General features: G+C 45.0%; 2 protein-coding genes across 9 annotated transcripts in view; one reads left to right on the top strand and one right to left on the bottom strand.

Annotated features, from left to right (window-relative positions):
* Positions 1–155: 155 nt before the first annotated feature.
* Positions 156–19,203, top strand: MAPKAPK5 (MAPK activated protein kinase 5). Of its 6 annotated transcripts, none has more exons than XM_021544656.3 (14): positions 156–359; positions 3,102–3,175; positions 4,085–4,160; positions 4,974–5,071; positions 6,055–6,163; positions 7,978–8,067; positions 8,633–8,728; positions 9,753–9,833; positions 11,312–11,499; positions 13,373–13,493; positions 14,059–14,189; positions 14,771–14,886; positions 15,173–15,277; positions 16,228–19,203. In XM_021544656.3, exons 1-14 carry the CDS (start codon positions 324–326, stop codon positions 16,320–16,322), a joined length of 1,416 nt encoding a protein of 471 aa, XP_021400331.1. In that variant the 5' UTR covers positions 156–323; the 3' UTR covers positions 16,323–19,203. The 6 variants fall into 6 exon arrangements, with proteins under 6 accessions (XP_021400331.1, XP_021400329.1, XP_085449382.1 ...); XM_021544654.3 differs by having other exon boundaries at positions 168–359; positions 14,771–14,892; XM_085593256.1 differs by having other exon boundaries at positions 174–359; positions 4,031–4,160; positions 14,771–14,892.
* TMEM116 (transmembrane protein 116) overlaps positions 3,676–21,933 on the bottom strand; it is a 29,159-nt gene continuing 10,901 nt past the window's right edge. The window contains exons 11-12 of one of the 3 annotated variants that reach the window (XR_014958678.1): positions 20,924–21,658; positions 3,676–6,809 (exon numbers count right to left, since the gene is read on the bottom strand). Coding sequence is in view for 1 of the 3 variants with exons in the window: in XM_021544550.3 (XP_021400225.1) it covers positions 21,458–21,658 (201 nt within the window). In the remaining 2 variants the exon portion in view is untranslated. Of the gene's footprint in view, positions 6,810–18,839; positions 20,616–20,810; positions 21,659–21,933 lie in introns of those variants that run through there. The other 2 variants (XR_014958677.1, XM_021544550.3) reach the window with 2 other exon arrangements.

Below are 21,933 nucleotides of genomic sequence, written 5' to 3'. Positions count from 1 at the left end.
CGAACCGCTCCAGCGCCGTGGCGGCGCCTCCCAAAACGCCGCGGCGGGCGCGGGGCGGGCGCGGCGGTCCCGCTCCATCCTCCCGTGCGGCCCGCGGCGGCGGCAGCGCGGCGGCGGCGGCCCGCGGCGGCCGGCGGGGCTGCCCGCGATGTCCGGGTCCCGGGCGGCTCCTCCCGGTTGAGCGGCGGCTCCGCGCGGGCCCCGCGGGCTCCGGTACCCGCGGCCCGCCCGGCCGGGCATGAGGCGGAGCGGGAGCGGCGGCACAAAGGAGCCTGCGGGGCTGCGCCTCGCCTGACGCGGCCCCCGCCGCGCCCCGCGGGACGATGTCGCAGGATCGCGACATGGACAAGACGATCAAGGTTGGCGGGGGACGCCGGGCTGGGGTCGCCGCTGGTGTGGCGGATTTTGGGGTTTTTTGCCTCAGCAGAGGCCGCTGAGGGAGGCTCGGGGGGTTCGCTGGGGATCCCACAGACCGAGCGCCGCAAGGATGCGAAGTTTCTGCTCCGGCCAACAGAGGAATCGGTGCTCGTCGGCTACGGGTGGTGTAGTTCTCTTGTTAATTAGTGCGCTGGTGGTTAATGAGTCTCTCATTAGCCGTGTTATTAGTCTCTCCTGCTCCTCCTCTGGGGCTCTGGCTGGTCCGGATCTGTCCCTGCTGGAATTCCCTTTTACTGATTTCAACTCAGACACGGAGCATTTTTGGGTTTTTCGGTTTCTTCTCTTGGGGGTTCTCCCCAGTATCCTCGTGGCCCTTAAGTCTCCCATTCCTTTTGTCCAAATCCTTCTTCCCAAGCATTGTTCCCCTTTCCGAGCTCTATTGTCACTAAATCACAGAATTATCTGAGTTGAGTTCATCAGAAGTTTCTCTGAGCTCCTCCTGAAAACCACAAATTCCTGGGACCCACTGAGATTTCTGCTCCTCCTGAAAACCACAAATTCCTGGGACCCACTGAGATTTCTGCTACTCCTGAAAACCACAAATTCCTGGGACCTACTGAGATTTCTGCTCCTCCTGAAAACCACAAATTCCTGGGACCCACTGAGATTTCTGCCCCTTCCTTCTAAACCCTTTAGAAACCCTCAGGGCTGGCCTCTCCCTGAATTTCCAGGGTATTTGGGAATTTTTTTTCCTTAATCAAGGCAATTCCACCACCAAGCAAATTGATTTTTCCAGCACCTGGGCACCACTCAAAGCTTGCTGGCTGCTCTGTCCCACGGATTAAATATTCTTATTTATCAGGTTTGACAGCTACAAAATCAAACAGCAAAGAACAGCCTTCCTTAAAGAGAATTCCCCCACATTTCCCAGCAGCCAGAACCCTGTTTCTGACCCTGTTCCCTATTCCTGATTTTTGGGATGTCAGGCAGTTTTCCCGGAGTTCCTGCCACGAAAAAACCCCTCTGGATTTTGGGATTTGGCTGAGTTTTGTGTGTCTGGAGCTGAGCACGTGCAGGGTTCCTCTGTGCCCTACTGGGGGGGAGCTGGGGGATTCCTTTGGGATAAAGGGATGGGAATCAATGTGATTTTGATAAATAATAATTTATTGCATGTCAATCAATGTAATTTGGGATATAGGGATGGAAATAAATGTAATTTGGGATAAAGGGATAGGAATCAATGTGATTTTGATAAAGGGATATCAATCAGTGTAATTTGGGATAAAGGGATGGAAATCAATGTAGTTTTGATAAATAATAATTTATTACGTGTCACTGTAATTTGGGATAAAGGGATGTAAATCAGTGTAATGTTGATACAGGGATGGGAATCAATGTGATTTTGATAAATAATAATTTGTTGCATGTCAATCAATGTAATTTGGGATAAAGGGATGTCAATCAGTGTAATTTGGGATAAAAGGATGGAAATCAGTGTAATTTTGATAAAGGGATGTCAATCACTAATTTTGATAAAGGGATGGGAATCAATGTGATTTTGATAGAGGGATATCAGTCAATATAATTTGAGATAAAGGGATGGAAATCAATGTAGTTTTGGTAAATAATAATTCATTACATGTCACTGTAATTTGGAATAAAGGGATGTTGATCAGTGTAATTTGGGATAAAGGGATAGGAATCAATGTGATTTTGATAAAGAAATATCAATAAATGTAATTAGGGATAAAGGGATGGGAGTCAGTGTAGTTTCGAGAAATCATAATTTATTGCATGTCAATCAATGTAATTTGGGATAAAGGGATGGGAATCAGTGTAATTTGGAAATCAATGTAATTTTGATAAAGGGATGGGAATCAATGTAATTTTGATAAAGGGTTATCAATCAATGTAATTTGGGATAAAGGGATGGGAATCAGTACAATTTTGATAAAGGGATATCAATCAATATATTTTGGAATAAAGGAATGTCAATCCATGTAATTTGGGATGAAGGGATGGGAATCAATGTATTTGGGAATTCTTTTTCCTTGTGTTGCTGTTGCAGCAGCTCCTTTGGCTGTGATTTATCCTGAGCTGAGGCAGGAATTTAATAAAGGAACAAAGGCCCAGCTCAGGGCATCAATCAAAGCTCTGAGCTGGATTTAAAGCCTGCCTTGGGATGTGGTTAAGCCTGAGAGCACCCAAGCTGTGGCCTAACAAAACCCAGCCCTATTTGGGTGGATTTGGACAAAAGGAGCCTGGTTCATGATCAGAAAAATCTGAAATTAAGCAAGCAGGGTTTAATTTACAGTGTGATGGTCCCAATGGTTTGAAACCTGTAATTTTAAGTTTTCTGTGACCAAAAAATGCATTTTATAGGTAGGAAGCTGGAATTGAGCCAGGGAGAGATGCCCTTGGTACACTTTGGGTATTAAAAGCACAAAATCACATTTACTGCTCTCAATAACCCTGTTTGGAAATTCCAGCTGCACAGAAACAATTTCAATCAGGTAAATCATAACATGAGCATTGCTATTTATTTAGATTTATGTTTAATTTTCCTCAGGAAAGCAAGCTCCTCAGCAGGTACTTTTGCACTCAGATCTGCTGAGCTGGTTTTTTTTGTTTTGTTTTGTTTTGTTTTTTTTTTAAAGCTGTATTAATTTTATTTATTCTGTATTTATTGACTGTTTTCCCTCCTGCTGCTCCTTCCTGAACAGGAAACCTCAATTTTAGAGGAATACAACATTAACTGGACTCAGAAGCTGGGAGCTGGGATCAGTGGGCCTGTTAGGTAAGGGAATACCCCAGCATTGTCCCTGCCCTGTGGAGGATTCAGTGAATATTTCACTAAATGTGATGATGGGATACATAAAAAATTAAAACCAGCAAATAACTCTGCCCCACATGGGTCATGCAGGAGGGGTTTTGTCTTTTTTGGGGGGAATTTGGGAAGGAAAACTTCTCTTCCCTTCCCTGTCCTGGTGTGTTCCCACAGCCAGGCAGGAGCAGGAGTTGGTTGTGGAATAATGACACCAGAAATTCCTCCTGAGCCCCCCTGCACTGCCCCTTCCCTGCTTTCCCAGTTGTTTTTCCAGCTTTTCCACTGGCCTTTCATCCCAGCCCTGCTCCTCATGGATTTCTAACCCCTGGATGCTTTCTGGGAAGCAAAACACTTCTCCAGCAAAGCTTCTCCCTTCAGAAAATGGGAATTTGTGCTGGAAAACCCCTGTGCTGCTGTTCCTGGGTGCTCCCTTTGTCCTTTTTTCCCATCTTTTTTCTTCCTGTCTGGGATCTCCTCATCCTTTTTGTGTTGTTTCATTCAAACACCCATTTTGTGCTTTGTTCTTTTGGATGCCCGTTCCAACATGGGCCCTTTCCTCAATTGTTAAATGGAGGGGGGAGTGGGGGGAAGAGAAAAAATTCAGCCAAAATGAGGATTTCCTTCCCAAACCACTTTATCTATTCTAAACACTTCATTTATTCCAACAGCACTGGGGGTGTTCAGGTGTGCTTTGGGTTATTTCCATCCAAAATCTCTCTTGAGGCTGAATTTAGGGTGAGAGCTGGGATGTGTCCCAGACTGGGGGGCATTCCTGGGAATTCCCACGTGGAGAGCAAACTCAGAGCTACAGATCAATTGTTTCAGGTGTCTTTTTTTAACCTCCTTGCTGACTGAATGATTTTGTTGCTGTAATACCAGAGTCTGCATGAAAAAATCCTCCCAAGAACGCTTTGCACTGAAAATCCTTCTCGATCGTCCAAAAGCTCGAAATGAGGTACAGTTCCTGCTTTTCTCTCCAGAAAACCTTCAATTATTGGAATTTTTTAAACATAAAAACCCCACCACCAAACCCCCATTTGCTGGCTGTGCTTCCAGAGATTTATTTCTAATTAATTGAGCTGTGTTTTAAAGCTGTTCTTCTCCCTGTAATGGAACAGAACCAGTTTGAGAGGGAATTTTGTTGCCATACGTCTCACTCTTGGATATCACTGCCCCAAGAATGCTTCAAGTTGTTTTGGAAATGGATTTTTCCATGTGCCAGGACCTAAAGCAGCTCCTGACACAGGTTGGGAATTCCTGAGGTGCCAGACTGTCAGCCTGTGGAATGATAGGCACTCCTCCAAGCTGTGGGGAATTTAAAGAAGGATCAATTGTCCTCGAGGTTTAGGCAACTTCCATTTCTTCTTACTGAGCAAATTCTCCTTTAAAATTCCCATAAAAATACCAAGAATTGGCTTGATTGAACAGCCCAGGGAGCTTTAAAGTGGGGGAAATCCCTGAATGTTGGGACAGGAGGTGATGTTCCAGCTGTTGTGAATGCTTAGCCATGAGAGAAGCCAGAAGATGGAATTGTAGGGTTCATTCATTCATTGTCACTTCCACTGAAGTGCTACGTTGCTACTTTAAAGCTGGTTCTGTCTTTAAATTCCTGTAAAGATCTCAAAGATTGAGCTTTTCCCAGAGCTCTGTGTGTGAATCCATAATCTGTCAGAGATTTGGGGGCCAGGCTGGGGTGTTTTTATCCCGAGCTCAGCAGGGCTCTGTGCCTGTCCCTGTGTGCAGTAACAGCTCTTCCCTTCTCTTCAAGGTACGTCTGCACATGATGTGTGCAACACATCCCAATATTGTTCAAATAATTGAAGTTTATGCTAACAGTGTGCAGTTCCCACATGAATCCAGCCCCAGGTAAGATTACATAGGGTGATTCATTCCCACCGCTTGTTTTCCATGTTTAGCCCAAGGTATAGTGGAGTTTGCTTTGTTTTGGTTTGGTTTTAATCACAAAATTATTATTTCAAGGGGGTCCCAGGTGTAATAATTATCCTGCAGACCAAGCAGCTCTTGTTTTTGTTTTTTTTTTTCTGACTTTTGTGTATTTAAATTATTTTGCCTCCTTTACTCCCTGTTTTGAATGCATCTCCATTTTTTTAGGTTTTCCATTGATTCAGTCTGCATTGTGTGAAAGAGTTGTTTCTAAAAATATGAAATTCAGCCTTGAAAACTCTCAGTGCATTGTCCTGCTTAAAATGAACACAGGAAAACATGGAGCAGAGTGATTTTTTTTTTTTTTTTGGTGCATTATAACATTTGGATAAAAATATTGTCTTCTGATAGGATCTTAGTGGAGAAAATCATCAGAGCTGGGAGAATGAAAGAGCTGAGACCTGTCTTAGGCTCTGGTGTAGCTGATTTTGCTGTGTGGTGGGAACTGGGAGTTAATTCCTTGAGGATCTGGCAGCCCTGATCTCCACCTTCCTTTTTTTTATCCTTCATACTTATGGCAGTAAAGCTGTAAATTAAAATAATGGGGGATCCAGACTCAAAAGCATCCATGTACTGTGTACTCCTTGAGGGCAGAGTTATCCCTTGGAGTGTCCACATGGCTTCCAGCTCCATCCAGGGTGGAGCTGGATGTATCCGTGTCCAGTTTGTTCCAGCTGGATGTGGGAGCCCATCAGGAGGAGCAAACTGGAAATTCCTGGCTGCCAGTTACTGGGAGCCAGAAAATCCTGAGGATTTTAGACTCAAAGGCAAAACAACAGCACCAAAATGGCCCCGAAAACAGCACAGAGAAAGCAGTGTTTGTGTGAAATATGCATTCTTAGCTTAGCAATTCTGTTCTTTTGGATGATTTTTTTAATGTAACAACATGAAATGCTTTTGAACAGGGCTCGGCTCCTAATTGTAATGGAGATGATGGAAGGGGGAGAGCTCTTCCACAGAATCAGCCAGCACCGGCACTTTACTGAGAAGCAAGCGAGCCAAGTAACAAAGCAGGCAAGTCACCCCCTGTCCCAGCAAATCCATCATGCTCTGGCTAAAGTAGGGACAATTCCTGGGGCTGGAAGGGTGGGGAAAAAGGATTGAATTAAAAGATTCCTCAGTTCTGATCCGATGATCATTGCCTGCTTTGTTATAAGTGACAATGCCAAAGCTTTACTAGGAATAAAGGATTGAAGGTGTGGGCTTGTTCTCTGGGGCTGCTGTGCTTAACATTGCTTTTCCACACCTGGTCTAGAGAAGACTTCAAGAGAATTTTGTCATTCTTCTTGTCCTAAAAGTGTTGCCTCCAGCAGGACTCCTGAGCTCTGGAACCTCCGTGACCCCCTTGGTATTTCTCTCCTCTGGGCCAGGGGTTTTCAGGCTGGGCTCTGGGCTTGGGCTGTGGAATTCCTGGAAGATACCAAGGAATGTGTCTGTTTGTTCTGATTTTGTGTCTGTTTGTTCCAATGTTGTTTTTCCTTTACCCTTTCTCTCCCAGCTCACTCCTGAGTGCTGTATTTTATAATCTCCATGGTGGTTTCTGCAGGGGGTTTTGGTGTTCATCAGGTTTTTTGTTGCTGGTGGGACTCTCAGAAGAATCTCTGTGGAATTCAGTGCTGGGATCCCCAGTTCCCCTCAGCTGGAGAGAAAATGTTTGAACCTGGGGCAAAAAATCTGTGTTACTTTTGTGCTTTGACTTGATTCTAATGAAATGCTAATTGTGCTTGCAATTTTTGGTCTCATCCAACAAAGAAATGAGGTGGAAGTATAGAATTATTCTTGACAGTTTGTTTGACGTCCTTTGGGCTGTTTGATTCTGACATGGTGGGGAAAACTTTCAAACTTGACCAGAAGTCAAGACTTTGGTCTGAATTCTTTGTGTACACTTGGGTTATTCATGTCTCAAGTAACTCTTCAATTTAATGTTCATAGAAATGAAGTTTGAAATGTGAAAATCTCTCTAAAAGTCTTTTCTCTGGTGGTTCTTCATCCTTGTCTTATACCCAGGAATGGTTAAAGCTTTTCAGAGCACTGCCTCATTTTCTCTGGGAATGCGTTTGTATTTATTGCTGAGCTAAATGAGCAGTGAGGTTCTCTTATGACAGTAATTTGGAGGGTTTTAAGGACTCTAAACTTGGGCAGGATCCTACAGAATCCAGCAGGGATACTTCCAAATAAGGGTTGTGAGGCTGTGCCTCACTTCTGTCTCAGGAATGCTGTTTAAATATTTATACTTGGCTTTTCTTTAAATGAATTGCACTTGGAAATGTGCAGTCCCTGGAGCTTTTCCTGCCTGGATTGCAGGTTCCTAAAGCATCCTTGAAACAATCCAGGAATGCATTTCTTTGGGATATCCACAGAATGATTAAAGTGCAGGCAGTACCATCCAAAATTAAATAAAACTGCCTCCAGGCAGGAACAAATGCAGTGAATGATTCCCTGGAATCCTGAAGCAAGAACTCACTGCTGGGAGTGTCCAGCAGGGTGGAACTGCTGGGCAGGGGCAGCACCCTGGAGCCCTGGCACAGCAGGAAAGGGGCACTGGCACCACCTGCTTCACTTTGGGGAGGCTCTCAATGCCTTGAGTTCCCAAACTGAGGAGGTTGGGAAGCCCAAGCCAGCCTGGCTTTTGCTTTCTGTGGAATTCATGTCCCAGCTGTCACTTCACTGCATCACTGCAGCAGGATCAGTCTTGTCCTAAAGGAGAACTCTACCCAAGTGGAGTGAAAATGTTTGGGTTTGGAAATGTCCTTTGTAAAGCTGAAATAAATGTCCAGGCTGCAGGAGGAGGTCGGTGATTGTAGCTGATTTATTGTGCCCTTTTCCAGATAGCTTTGGCTTTGCAGCATTGCCACTCACTAAACATTGCACACAGAGACCTCAAGCCTGAGAATCTCCTCTTCAAGGATAACTCTCTGGTAAGATGAACATTTGAAATTCTTTTGCTGCTGAATTCTTTGAAGTGGCTCATGGGTGACTTTCAGAGTAGTGATAAAAGGACATGAATGTTTGGTGACAAAATTGAATCACGTGCATGGACTTGGTGCTTTTCCATCCCCTGATCTCCTTGCAGGGCAGGGAGTCCCTGCTGCTCCTGTTAAACAGGAGTCAGGTTCTCCACCTGAACACAGGACCCAGCTCTGCCCCCTCATCAGGATGTTCTGATCCTCTGCCTAGAGGTGCTTTGATAGATCCAAACAATTCTTTGTCTCTCCTGCTCACAACCAGCCTGGATATGCAGATATGCCCCTACAAGGGGCTCAGAGCTTTCCCAATCCCTGAGGGGGCTGTTCCTGGCCCAGAGCACCAGAAAATCAAAACCTCTGTTTGGAAAGGTCACTTTGTGACCTGGTGGAGTGTGAGGGTATAAATACAATGAGGAGAACGTTTGGAAAAGGTGAGATGAGGGCAGGGGGAAAATTATGTGTTAAAAAAGCTGATTTAATGAGATTTGTCTAATAAAGCCTCTTCTCCTTATTTTAGGATGCACCTGTTAAATTGTGTGACTTTGGGTTTGCCAAAGTAGACCAAGGTGACTTGATGACACCCCAGTTCACTCCCTATTATGTAGCACCTCAGGTATGAACCAGTTCCTGCTCTGGGCTGAAGTGGGATCATTTATTGCCTCAGCCTCCATACCCACATCATTTGAACCCCCTTTGCTGCCCTGGGAAGGGCTCTGAGTGCAGGAATCTTGCAGGAATCCCTCCACTCTGGAGCTGGAGTGCCACAGGGATCTGTTGATAAGGCAGATTTCCCACTCTGCTCAGCCCTGATGATGGCAGTTGGCCTTTAGCTGTATTAAAGCAGCTGCTTTGGAGAAATCCCTGCTTTGCCACCCTTCCTCCAGCTCAAGCTCATTCAGGATTTCATTAAAAAGGACTTGGCTGGAACAAAAAGCTTCTGAAAAGGTGGTTGCTCACAAAGGGCAGTGGCAGAGGGTTGGTACCTGGGCACCTTGGCCTGGCCCCTCTGTCATTAAAGACAATCTATAATTACACACAGGCTGCTCTTTGTAGTGCTGCTTTCCCCCACCTCTCCTGTCCTTTGTGTTGGAGTCCTGGAGAAAATGAAAAGCAGCTGCAGATGGAGATTTAATTGCAGTGCTGGGCTGCCTTTAATCACTGGGAAGGGCAGTTCAGACAACGAACATGCCCTGAAAATTCATAAAATTCCTCAGCTGGAGCCTGCTGGGGCTCCCTGGAACCCAAACCCACAGACTGGATCAGGAAAGGACACATTTGATAGGATTTGTTCTGGGAGGGCAAAAAGGGACAGCTCTGGAGCTTGGGTTACCCTTCAAAAACTCTTTAGGTTCTGGTTCCAAGCATGGAGGGGTTGGAGGTTCTGAGCAACTGCTTTAATTCAGGCAGAACTGGAGATTTTGTGCTCTGAAATATTGTATATTTTAGTATTTTCCCATGGTGAAAGCTCCAGTCTTTCTTAGGGAGAAAAACTGGAGTTTGGTAGTCTTCAGTAGCTGGAATAAGTTTCCTGAATGGAAAGTCATCAGAAATCTTTGGCATAGGCTTTGCTGGTTGTGTTGCCTGTTCATTAGATGGATCTTTCTTTGTTTGTCTGTTTTTATTTCCCTTCCCACCAGGTATTGGAGGCACAAAGAAGACATCAGAAAGAAAAATCTGGTATTATCCCCACCTCTCCAACCCCTTACACTTACAACAAGGTGAGCTGGAAAACCTCTTTAAAAGTCTTCCCCACCCCACTGGTGCTTCTGATAGAGATAATAAAATGCACATTTAGTGCAAACCTAATTAATGATCCTCTAATAAAGGGGGGGATAAATATGCAAAAGCTTTTAAGGAGCACTAAATATGAACAATATTTTGGAGAGTAGAATGACTCTGCTGGAGTGAAGCCATGAGGGAATCTCTTTCCTGCTGCCAGAGTTTCTGGATGTGCAGAGCATTCCTTGCTCAGGCAGCTGTGCCAGAAACTGCTCTCTGCCTGGATCTTCTAGAAAACAACCAAGAATTTATTGTGTAGCTGCTGGAATCTTGGCAAAATCGTTTCAGGAAATGTCCTGAAAGGTCATAATCTTTTTTGGGCATTCCAAAACGTTTTCCTCCTCATCACTGTCTCCTGCTGGCTGAGCAGTGCTTGAACCACTGAGTGTTCAGGGTGTGTCAATTTTAATTCAAGTTATCTGCTTTGTGATCCTAATGTAAGGATGTGCCCTGATTGCAGCTCTAGGGATGGTTGTTTATTTCACTGCATGCCTGAGCAGGTATTTGATGTGCAGTGTTAGCATTTTGTAGCCTCACAGAGAGTGTTAAAGAAAATGTTAATTAGTCTGCATCACAAATCTGCCTTCCTCAGGGCTCTGACTGCCTCTCCATCCTGGAGAGCCAGGTTGGTGATTGAGGCAGACAATTCTGCTTCTGAACTCCTTAGAATGTGCCAATGGTGTTTCCACATGGAGTTTCTTCTTCCCTCTCTTGTCCCTTAATTTGGGATTCTGCTTCTGAACTCCTTAGAATGTACCAATGGTGTTTCCACCTGGAGTTGTTTCTTCTCTCTCTTGTCCCTTGATTTGGGATTTCCAAGGTGGAAGTGATTTTCTTTCCGTTTCATGTGAAGAATTGCTGTGTGCAGCCCCGGTGGCACTGGGTGAAAAGGCTGCAGAGGGAAGGGCCTTGTCCCCAGGTGTGATTCTGCAAAAGCAGCACCTGGCGCTCACCTGGCTGCCCAGAATGGACACTGAGAGCTTCCAGGTGCTCTGTCCTTCCATGGCAGTCCTGCTCCTGGCTCCTTCCTGTCCCTGGCTGCCACCTAGACAGTTCTGATTTCACATCCCTGCTGGTGCCCTTGTTGGATGGTTGTTCTGTTTTCAGTCTCCCATTGTAAACAACTGGATTCCTTCATGGGATTAGGGGTAGGATTGAGGTATCCTGAGAGATGCAATAAACCTCTCACACCTCTGCAGCCCTGGCTGTTCCCAGACAATTCCCAACCACCTGGAAGTTGTTCAGCTTGGAGCAGGGAACTGCCTTGTCACAGCAGCCAGATTTATCCACGAAGGTGGATCTGGAAGAGGAGCTGAGCTGGTTCTGTTCCCCCAGGGAATCGCACAGAACTTTTATCAGAACTCCCCCACTATTTGCTGCAAACTTCTCCCCAAAGTGACCCTTTTCTTGCTTGCAGAGCTGTGACCTGTGGTCCTTGGGGGTCATTATCTACGTGATGCTGTGTGGGTACCCCCCTTTTTACTCCAAGCACCACAGCCGGACGATTCCCAAGGACATGAGGAAAAAGATCATGACAGGAAGCTTCGAGTTCCCAGAGGAAGAGTGGAGCCAGATCTCAGAAATGGCAAAAGACATTGTCAGAAAGTGAGTCCCTGCAGGAAACTCTGGTGTTGCTCTGTGCTTGTGTTGAGGAATTTGAATGTTTCCATGTTAAGGAAGTGGAAAAACACCTGGAAATGCCTTATCCCAGCAGTGAGGATTGTCTGCAGCTCATCCAGCTGACAAATTCTCTGTTACATTCAGCATAAACCAAGTCTGCAAAATGTTTTTCTTTCCCTGTCCAAGTGTTTAATGTTGATGTCTCTTTTGTTGGGGTGAATTGTGTATTGAGTCTTTAAGGGGAGTGGGAACACTGAAGGGTTTCAGATAACACAAACTGGCATGGATTTCCTGGGATAACATTTGAATTCCTGTGAAAATCAAGTGCCTTTAATGGGATGTGGTAAATCTGTCCCCTAAATCCCTGTGCACATCATACACAGCCTAAAAAGAATCAGGCAGGAGGATGGAAAGGGAGATCAAGATCTGTCATGAGATGCCAGACTCAGATAAGGTTTTGCATGGATGTTTTATTCCAAATGCTAATGGAGTCTGTTTTCCATGCAGGGCACATCCCTCAGCAGGGAGTGTTTCAAAGACTTGGTCTGTTTGGGAGCAAGAGCGTGGCACTGATTAGGGCTTGACCTCACTTATTTTTGAAAAAGTGACAGGGACTTACTGCCTTTGCATGACCACAGGAACTGAGAGAATAAAAGCAATATAAATAGGGGGAAAAAAATCACTTGGGGAAGTAATTTAAAAGTGTCATTGGCTCCTGAGATGTACTGTAAATTCTCCAAGGATTCACATTGTTTGGAGAGGATGCTGGGACCTTTTTAGAGCTGTGCAGGAGAACCCCCAACCTTTCACCAAATTAACTTTCCTTTAAACCAAGGTCAGCTCTTTATTCTCACACAGAAACTCCACAGGCAAAAGGTTTCATTGTCTTTTAGAATTCCCATGAAACTCAGCTCTCAGGATGTTGTCACATGGATCCAGGCTGATTTCTGACCTCAAGCTTGATGAGGGTTTGATAATGGGTTAGGATTTGGAAAATGCATGGAAAAGGAATGCACGTGTCTGGTATCAAAAGTGAGCTTAACCCGGTTGGCAACAAGTGGGATTTGTGCTCTCCCCCGTGGTGCTGCTGACATTTTGTACAAGTTATTTCCACTTTCTTGGTACATTAAACACTTGTGCTCTGCAGCCAAGAAGCTGATCTGGAGTTCTCTAAGGAAGTGTGACAACCTCATGGAGTCATTCCCATTTTCATTCAGACTTTGGGGTAACTTGTCAGCACTCGTTGGGAAATCTTGCTTTGTTATTTAGTTGTGCTCATCATGAGAACACAAATTTATCTGCAAATCCTCTTTCCAGGGTTTCATGCTAGGAAAAAAAAATTGATTTCATGGAGTTTTCAGCAATCTTGGAATAAAGTTGGAGGAGCTGGAACCAAAGTGTTCATTACTTGAGGACTATTCAGGGGGGAGAAAAGCTGAGGAGTAATATGGTGGGAGCAGTGAATCCCACAAAGTTTCCATGCCCAGAGTCCTTGGAATGAGTGTGACCTGTTCTGGGGATGAGCTGTGGGAGTGCATTTCCAGAGAGTGCCAGCCTGGATAATTTCCAGTTCCTCTGGAAGGTGATTTCCCATCTGGGAGCAGCAGCTGTGGAATTCAGCAGCACAGGAGTATCCCAGGAATGCCTTTAGCACCTTCCTTTGCCCTGAGTGCTGGATTGCCCTGGATGAGCTGTGACAGCATTAAACCACAGAGAGGTCAGGGAGCTAGGACAGATTTTGGGCTCATTTTGGGGCAGTTTGGAGCTCTTGGAAAAGCTGCTTTTTTGGCCTTTAACATACTTAAAAGCTCTGTAAATCAACAAACCCCTTCTTAGGGATTTATTCTTTCCTCCCCAGGCTGCTGAAGGTCAAACCTGAGGAACGTCTGACCATTGAGGGGGTGTTGGACCATCCCTGGCTCAACTCCACAGAAGCCCTGGACAACATCTTGCCCTCTGCCCAGCTGATGATGGACAAGGTCTGAGCAGCAGTTATTTGGTCAGGAATGTTGCACAGGAGCAGGAGAGCTCTGGGATGGGTGAAAGGCATTTTTGACGTGGGGTTATGCAGATAAGGAGCTTCTCTTCTGCTTTAGGAGAGCCTGAGATTGTAGGGAGAAAATGGAAACAGAAATGGAAATGGGAATAAGATGTGAAATTTGGGCTTGAAGGAGATGCTCCCAGATTGGTGTAATGAGCAGCCACCTGCTGATGGTAGAAAGCAGAGCCTGAGGGATCTTCCATAGGTCTTTCCTCTTTTTGCCATGTTTTATCCCCACTACAGCAATGACCTCACTAATAATTTCTGCTCAAAGAGGATTTCAGTCAATCTTGTGAACATGAGAAGGAGATGATCCTTTATCCTGTTTCCCCCAGGGATATTTTGTGACTGATTTTAGTTCTTACCATACCTTGCTTCACGCAAACCTGATTTTTCTTGCACATCTCCAAAATAAATTGGATTTTGGTTCCTTTTTTTTTTTCTTGCCCATGGCAAACACTGTCCATGTGTTGTTGCACCAAGTGCCCCTTTTGTCTTTCCAGGCCATGGTGGCAGGGATCCAACAGGCTCATGCAGAACAACTTGCAAACATGAGAATCCAAGACCTCAAAGTGAGCCTGAAACCCCTTCACTCCGTGAACAACCCGATCCTGCGCAAGCGGAAACTCCTGGGGTAACTCCAAAGCTGGGGTTGGAAGGACAACGTGGAGCCAGCTGGGATGGCTGGGAAATGGCCTTGGGAATGGCACAGGCCCAGCTGTGATGGTTTAACACACTTCTGGTGTTGCTCAGACAAGTAATAGTGGCACAGTGTGGTTTTTCTGCCAAGATGTGCCAGTGAGGGCAGGAAGGAGGCTGGACACTGTTCCTGCATTGAACAGATTCCTTATGGGATGATGGGTCACATGTAAGATAAGGCAGGCAGAGAAAGAATTATAAGATATTTTTTCTCATCCTGACATTTAGTTACTGAAGCAGTCAGGTAACCTCTCTCTGTCTTTGTTTCAATTAATCTGAAAAATAGACTCATACATTGCAGGATTACCCTTATTTGAAGTAATTTAAAGGAATATTCCTTTTTCTCCATACTTAAAATTATCTCATAATATAGGACAAGAATTATAATTAATGCTGAACCCATCTCCCAATTTCCCAGAGAGGGAAGGAGCTGTGTTAGACTGGAGCAGTTACACAACAAGTAATGAGCTTGTGCCGCACCCAAATTCTAATTATTTCCCTCTTTTTCTTGTGCAGCACCAAGCCAAAGGATGGTGTTTACATCCATGACCCTGAGAATGGAAGCAATGATTCCAACGTGGCTCTGGAGAAGCTGAGAGATGTGATTGCTCAGTGCATTCTACCACAGGCTGGTAAAGGTTGCTGCTTTTAAGAACCTTTTATTCCTAAACATGCAAGACCCTGACTGTGGGTCTGTCTGTGCCAGTGGTGAGGACAGAAGAAAACTGGGCAGCCTCTGAGCTGGGATTTGGATTTATGTGGAATTTTAGTGACATGCAGAACTGTTAAAACAGGAATATATGGTTTAAAAGCCATTTCCTGGTTTGTGTGTGGTCAGCAGGAATAACTGCCCAGTTTGCTGAGCCCCGAGTGAGGCATGAGTCCAAACCTCCTGTGTCTCTCTGTTGTCCCAAACAGGAGAGAATGAAGATGAGAAGCTGAATGAAGTGATGCAGGAGGCCTGGAAATACAACAGGGAGTGCAAATTGCTGCGAGACACCCTGCAGAGCTTCAGCTGGAATGGTGAGAATTCCTGCTCTCCCACAGGGAATGTGAAAAAGTGGGAAGAACAGACCTCTTGCTATGGAAATAACCCCAAATTGATTTGATTTGGGCTGATTTATGTTTTGCCACTGTTCTATCGTTTCTGCCAGAACTGGTGCTCCCAAAATGGGGGTGAAAATGTTACTTTGAAATTTCTATTTGAGGGTCAGGGTTGAGTTTTCAGAGGCACCAGGAATGTAACAGCACAAATGGATGATGGTAGAAAAGGGGGATTTTAAACTGCCAGAGGGCAGGAATAGATGGGATATATGCAAAAAACCCTTCCCTGTGAGGCTGGGGAGACCCTGGACAGGTTGCCCAGAGAAGCTGTGGCTGCCCCTGGATCCCTGGAAGTGTCCAAGGAGAGGTTGGACAGGGCTTGGAACAACCTGGGATAGTGGAAGGTGTCCCTGCCCAGATGACCTTTAAGGTCCTTTCCAACCATGCCAGGATTCTCCGATCCTTTTAGGAACCTCTTCAGCTGTGTTGAGCTGCTTTCCATCCAGCTGTTTATTCCCTCTTTCTGCTGGAGGCTGCTCCCCCCTTTCAGCACAGCAGCTCTGCAGCTCAGCTTGGGGGGAAGCAGAATGAAAGCAGGACAGACACCTTGGCAATGCTCAGGTGGCTCCTGGACAGAAGAAGCTGCAGAGATGTCAGCCCCCAGGAGCAGGTGCTGATGGATGAAAGGGACCAGGAGCATCAGTCAGCTTCACAAGGGCTTGATCCTGCTTCCTCCTCTGTTCTATGTGCTTGGCTTTCATTGAGATCTTTAATTGCTCCATTTTCCCAACAGAACTATGGTCTGTAAGTTCTTTTGGATCCTGTGCTGCTGTTGTCCTAAGTCTGTGTGAAGCATTGTTTAATTCCAGCTGGGATTGCTTTCCTCCTTGTGCCCAGCTCCAGCTGATTCCGTGTTTTTTCCCTTCCAGGTAGAGGATTCACAGACAAAGTGGATCGACTAAAACTGGCAGAAATTGTCAAACAAGTGATTGAAGAGCAAACAAACTCCCATGACTCTCAATAGCTGGAGCTTCTTAATCTTATTTTTTTTACCATTTAAGATTTATTCTTTAACTGTAAAAAGTATTTTTATGTAAATTAATAAATCATAATTATTTCATGAAATTTCCATACTGCTTGAAAATGCTGTATAGTTGTAGATACAAAAAAAAAATCATTGGTACTGTAATATTTTTTTAAAACTCAGTTCCTCGAGGTATATATGATCACTTATGTACTGTTAATCATGAGCCCCAAAAATGGGGTGGATTTTATTGTTAAAAACCATTCTTTTTCTTAATAACCAGTTGCAGAAGCTGCCTTTCACCTGCCACATCCAGCCCCTGCAGTGACTGTATGCGAAGGAGAGCCACAGTTTCTCAAGCCCCTGCTCAGTGAGTACTTGAAGCAAGTGCTGTGAAATGCAAATTCACAGCTCCTTTTGGCACCTAAATTCCAGATCTTTAGGTAGAGAAAAATCAATTAAATACCTTTCTGTTTGGCTTGGTGCCTGGCCCAGGCACCTGAGGCCATGTGCTTGCTGAAATTTTCAGTTCTGAGCAGTGACTTTTTTTTGTCATCTTCCCCATCTCCCTCAGGAGAAGCCCTCTTTAAGGCTTAACCTCTTCTCTTTCTTTCTCCTCATCTTCCTCAGAGCTTTTTTCAGGCTGAATCAGCCATTCAGCACAAAACTCTTCTTTTTCTCACCTTGTCCAACAGCAGAACAGAAGAATGTTCAAGTCCTTATGCACAAGTTCTTTTAATTTCCATGGTGGGATCTTCTATGGACTGAGACCAGCCTGGACTTTGTTTGTTTGGGATCCACCCCCATATTCCCATTGTTTCCTTCCTAGAAGATCCAAGGCTTGGGTTCTGACTTGTCCTCTTGTTTGGCAGGCTCCCAGTGCTCTGGGGAACCCCTGGGATTTGTCTCTGGAGCCCAAATTCCCATCTCTGATGCCTTCGAGCTCCTTCTTGGGGGAGCCACAACTGCAGGGCTGTTCCCTGCTCCCCAGGGCAGGTTCTTACTCTAGTCTGGAACATTGGCTCCAAAAGCTGCTTTTTTAAATCCTGATAAAGCAAACCAATGGCAAGAATCTGTACATAGTTCTAGTTTTCTACCTTTTCTGCTTCTCTTTCTTTCGAGATCGGGCGGAGGCTTTTTATAGAGCTATTTTGGTACCAAATCCGTGCAGACATCGGGTGAGTTTGGTCTGCAGACTGAAGTGCCAACCCAGGGCCATCAGTGACCACTCCTTGAACGTTGTTGTCTTTCACAGCTCATCTGTTTTTGGGTTTACATTGACAAACCTGAGCCATGAATCTCCCAATTCTCTCCTACAAAAGTCCAGCCTTGTTCTTTTTTTGTCTCTTTTCTATACCAAAATTTCCTTGCAGCTTTAGCTGGATGGCAAAGCAGTGTCTGATTCTTTCTATACAATTTTCTAAACAGTGGCTTGTTTTTTCTACATGAAGGAGATGCTTTGTTTTCTGTTCTGTCAGCTTTCCTTAATCCTGTGGACAGTTTTCCAATGCCTAATTTGTTGTAGGGTAAGAACAGTCCCTGTTTATCCCTCTGATGGTAGCAGGGAGTGTTTGTGTGAGCTGGAATTGTACCTCTGACACTACCTGGAATATTTGTGCACTGTCCTGTTGATGAAAACTGAAGAGAATTAGCAAAAATTGAGAGTTTTTTGTCATTTTTTTGGCTGTACCACCAAGCCCTGTTACGTGCATTTCTGTCCTTCCTCTAATTCTAGGTCATGTCTTGAAAGGGTTTCATTTTGAAGTTGAAATCCATGTCTTTCTGGGGAATTGAAACTTTCAAATGTGGCAGATAGAGATGGAAACAAGGAAATTACCTTTCTTTGAACGGCAGAGCAAAAAATCCCCTCCAAAAGCTCTTTGTGACTCTGCCCTCCCAGGAGGGAAATCCTCAGGCAGATTTTTGGGAGCCAGAATTTGTTGGAAGTGCAGTAAGGGGGGAAGGGTGAGATCTGATGTGTGCTAGAGGATTCCTCCTTTTCTTCATCCAAGAGCTGCTGATCCTGAGATGGGAACATTCGTACAAATTTCCAAGGGCTTTTGCTACAAGGAACTGCTTTTGATGGATTTAATCTACATTTTCTTCTCTGTGATAAATGAGATCTGAAGCAGAGGGAGGAGGGACAGATTAAGAAAACACAATTTGAAGACTCAAGGTCAAATGGTTTTGTTTCTATGGGAAAGGTGATTTTTTTACTCTTGGAAAAGTTCTGTTTTACGTTTCAAAGTTCAATAACTTTAATGGGTTAATTTACAAGTTTGAAAGTAACATTTGACTTTCTCCTTCCTGTGTTTAGTTCATTTTTCAGTTGAAGCAAATGCAAGACACCTTGTCTTGATTCTCTGAGGCTTGACTTGGTAATAAATCTACTGATCCTTTATAGCAGACTGTGAATATTGTAAATATCTTGAGCTGGAAGTGTGGGATCAAAGAAAAATTTCTTTGTAAAAACACTAAAAATATGTGGGAAAGCTCTGGAGGTTGTTGGGTTTGGGGTTTTTTTTTTTTTAGAATTTTATTTAAGTGAAGAAAAATCTCTGAAATCATTTGACCTTTTCAAAATTTTCTGTATAACTGGCTTCTCCTGTGACTTGATTATTTGAAGATTTTCTATATATATTAAAATTAGGAGAACCTGATTAGTGAAAGAGATTTTGATTGGAAATAGCAACATGTCAAAGTTTTGCTGTCATTACTTCTGGATTTTCTTTTGGAAATCTGTCTGACCCCATGTTTAACTCCTGTGTGTTAAAATGTTCTCATTTTTCTTTCTCAGTGTTCCACGTTAGTTCCTTTTGGATCAGTATTACATTGTAAATATTACCCATCATGTATATAAATGATTTTACTAAACCCAAAAGTTCCTGGCTGCTTTTGTTTGGTCCCCAAATCCCTGTAGGAGAGAAGGAAGGAGCAGGAGGGAACAGCAGCAGGCTTCTCTTGCCACCCTGCATTTCCCTGGAAGTGTCCAGAAGGTGTGGATGCAGCACTTGGGGGTGTGGTTAGTGGTGAGAACAGCGGTGCTGGGTTCATTTCTGGATTTGATGGTCTTAGAGGGCTTTTCCAGCCTTAGAGATTCCATTATTCTGCCACCCCCATCCCACCTCCCTTATCCATGGGAATAAGCACTTGAAGGAGGATTTGAACTGACAGGAGAGGCCGGATAAATCCCTAGGAAATCCTGGGCTCTGCTTGGCAACATAACCCAAAATTGCCTTTTTTAAGCCCAGTTTTCCATCAGATGGCAGCAACACCTGCCCAGCGCTCCCAGTTAACCCCCGAGGGCTGTGGGGTTGGACTGGGCAGTCAGGGAAGGGAGGGATGAGTCCTTCTGCCTTCAGGGACTCTGCAAATAGGACCCAGTTCCTCTGAGCTGATGATCCCTGCAGCTGGTTGAGGTGGGAGCCCGGCTGGGGGACACTGGGTGGTGAGAAGTGGATCTGCCTTTGTTGCTGATGGCCCTGTGCTTTTGCAGGCAGCAAGGAGTGATTTCCCTCACCCCTCTGGACACACAGCCTCAGGGTGGCACTTGGACCCTTCCTGCCTCTGGAAATGGTTTTGTTGTCCTCCAGCAGGGCTTGACTTGGTGACAGGAACCAGACACACCCTTGGCCCGGGAGCATTTCAGGACACAAGATGGGGCAGTTGTGACAGCTCAGGCTCCTTCCTTGTAAGAGAATTTCCCTCTACTTGGTGCCTTAGGGGAGTTCAGAGTGGGTTGGGTGGTGAGTGACCCTCAGAGCATCCAGACTTGAAAAGGGACTGAGGGAATAATTTCCTGGGAGTACTTAGAGCAGCCAACCCAGATGGAGTGCCCATGGAATGGCTCTTTCCAGCAAGAAAATTCCCCCTCAAACAAACACTGAGGGACTGCTGAGCTGTCTGAGGAGCCCTGGGAACGTGTCAGCACCCACTGCCAGCTCTGATGCTCCATTAGCAATCCAATCATTGTTTCCTGGGTAATCTTCCATCACTTAGAAAGCCTTAATCCCCTTTTAAACAAATTGCACTGGCTCCACAAACGGGGTCAGTCCCAGGAGTGTGCAGGAGGCTCTCAGGGATGAGATTGGGTGTGTTTCATGCCCTGCCAGTGCCAGGGCTCAAATCCCATCCTCCCCATGGAATATTTGCCTTTGAAGTGGGGCTGGAGAAACACTGAGTCGTCTATGTCCAAACTTTGGGACTAGAGGAAGATTTGAAGGACCAGGTGGAAGAAGATGGCTGAAAACTTTGTTTTTATCCTGTAGAACAGCAAAATGGAATTGTTTCACTCTGTAAGAGAAAATAAGTCATTGACCAAACCTCCAGGGCCCTTGTGTGACTTACCCAGAGTTTACACAGTTATGTTGTGTAAGTTAAATACACAAAGCTGGAGTATTTCCTCTTCTTGTCTAACCTGCTATGAGAAAAATTTGGGTTGGACCCAAAAAGTGAAGCTGTTGGAAAATAAAGTGTAAAGGTAAAGAGTTATTTTCAACACAGCTTAAGACCTGTTTTATTTCCTGTAGAATGGTGGGACCTCAGTAAATAATTCATGTGAACTTCTGGAAATGCAAAGAGAGATTCAAAGTCCTGCTCACCTGGTTCATGAGAGATGCTCCACAGGGTCGAAGCAGCTGATTTTTGGGAGTATTGTGGCTGAGCAGGAGTTGGCAGGAAGAAGGGAAGGGAAATGTGCAGAAATTCCAGGCAGGTTTTGTTCTGCTTTGCAATTCTTCATTTCTTGCAATTGGTTCTTAGGGTGGTGAAATTCTCATGGTTAGAGTGAATTTAAAGGCAGAGATTGAAAAATACTCATTTTGCTTTTTTGTTAATTTGTAAAGGCAATAACTTGGAGAAATAAAACAAAGTAAAACATCCTCTGCTCAACCTCCATGGAGCTGGACCAGGTCTCTGAGGCTTTACCTGGGGTTTGCTGCATTTCTAGGGATATTTCCAGGAGAAGAAAGTCTGGACTAAAGATTTACCACGCTGAAATGATCCATCAAATAAATAACTATGTCCACTGAGCGCCTGGCTCTGCCAGCCCCGAGGGGCAGTTCCATCCCGGTTCTGGAGAACGAGGAGATGGAAGGACTCTGCCTCTCTCCTCTCTCCTTCCGGGCAGGGCTGCATCAGAGCAGGGTGGAGGAGGAGCCCTCGGTGTCGGGCGGGCCGGCGGGGCCCGTGCTGGAGTAGAATTTCTTCTGGGAGCGCAGGAGCGGCGTCTGGGTGTCCACATCCCGGCGGGAGTCGCGCTTCAGGGACAGGAACACGTGCTGGGTCCAGCCGTACACCAGGCAGTTCAGGAGCCCCTGGGAAGCTGCGGTGAGAGCCTGGGAGAGAGCACAGGGGAATCAGGGATCCCTGGAAAACTTCCCCCGCCCAGCAGGATTTTATCTTCCGTGTGATAGAGAAATTGTGTTGTTATTTTAATAAATGTTTAAGGAATGTCTAATTAAATATAAATGCTGTACAAATACTGAATATATATTATGTATGTTTATATATTAAATTAATAGAATAACTATATAATTTAATAAAATGTCTAACTTATGCCACAGGCACAGGAAGAAGTTGGACAAGTGTTATTAAGGAATCATATATGGAG

Source organism: Lonchura striata, chromosome 15 (genome assembly GCF_050655825.1).
Source record: "Lonchura striata isolate lonStrDom1 chromosome 15, ASM5065582v1, whole genome shotgun sequence".
NCBI lineage: Eukaryota > Metazoa > Chordata > Aves > Passeriformes > Estrildidae > Lonchura > Lonchura striata.
Note: the sequence above shows the minus strand (reverse complement) of the source record. Positions and strands in the feature narration are given on the sequence as shown.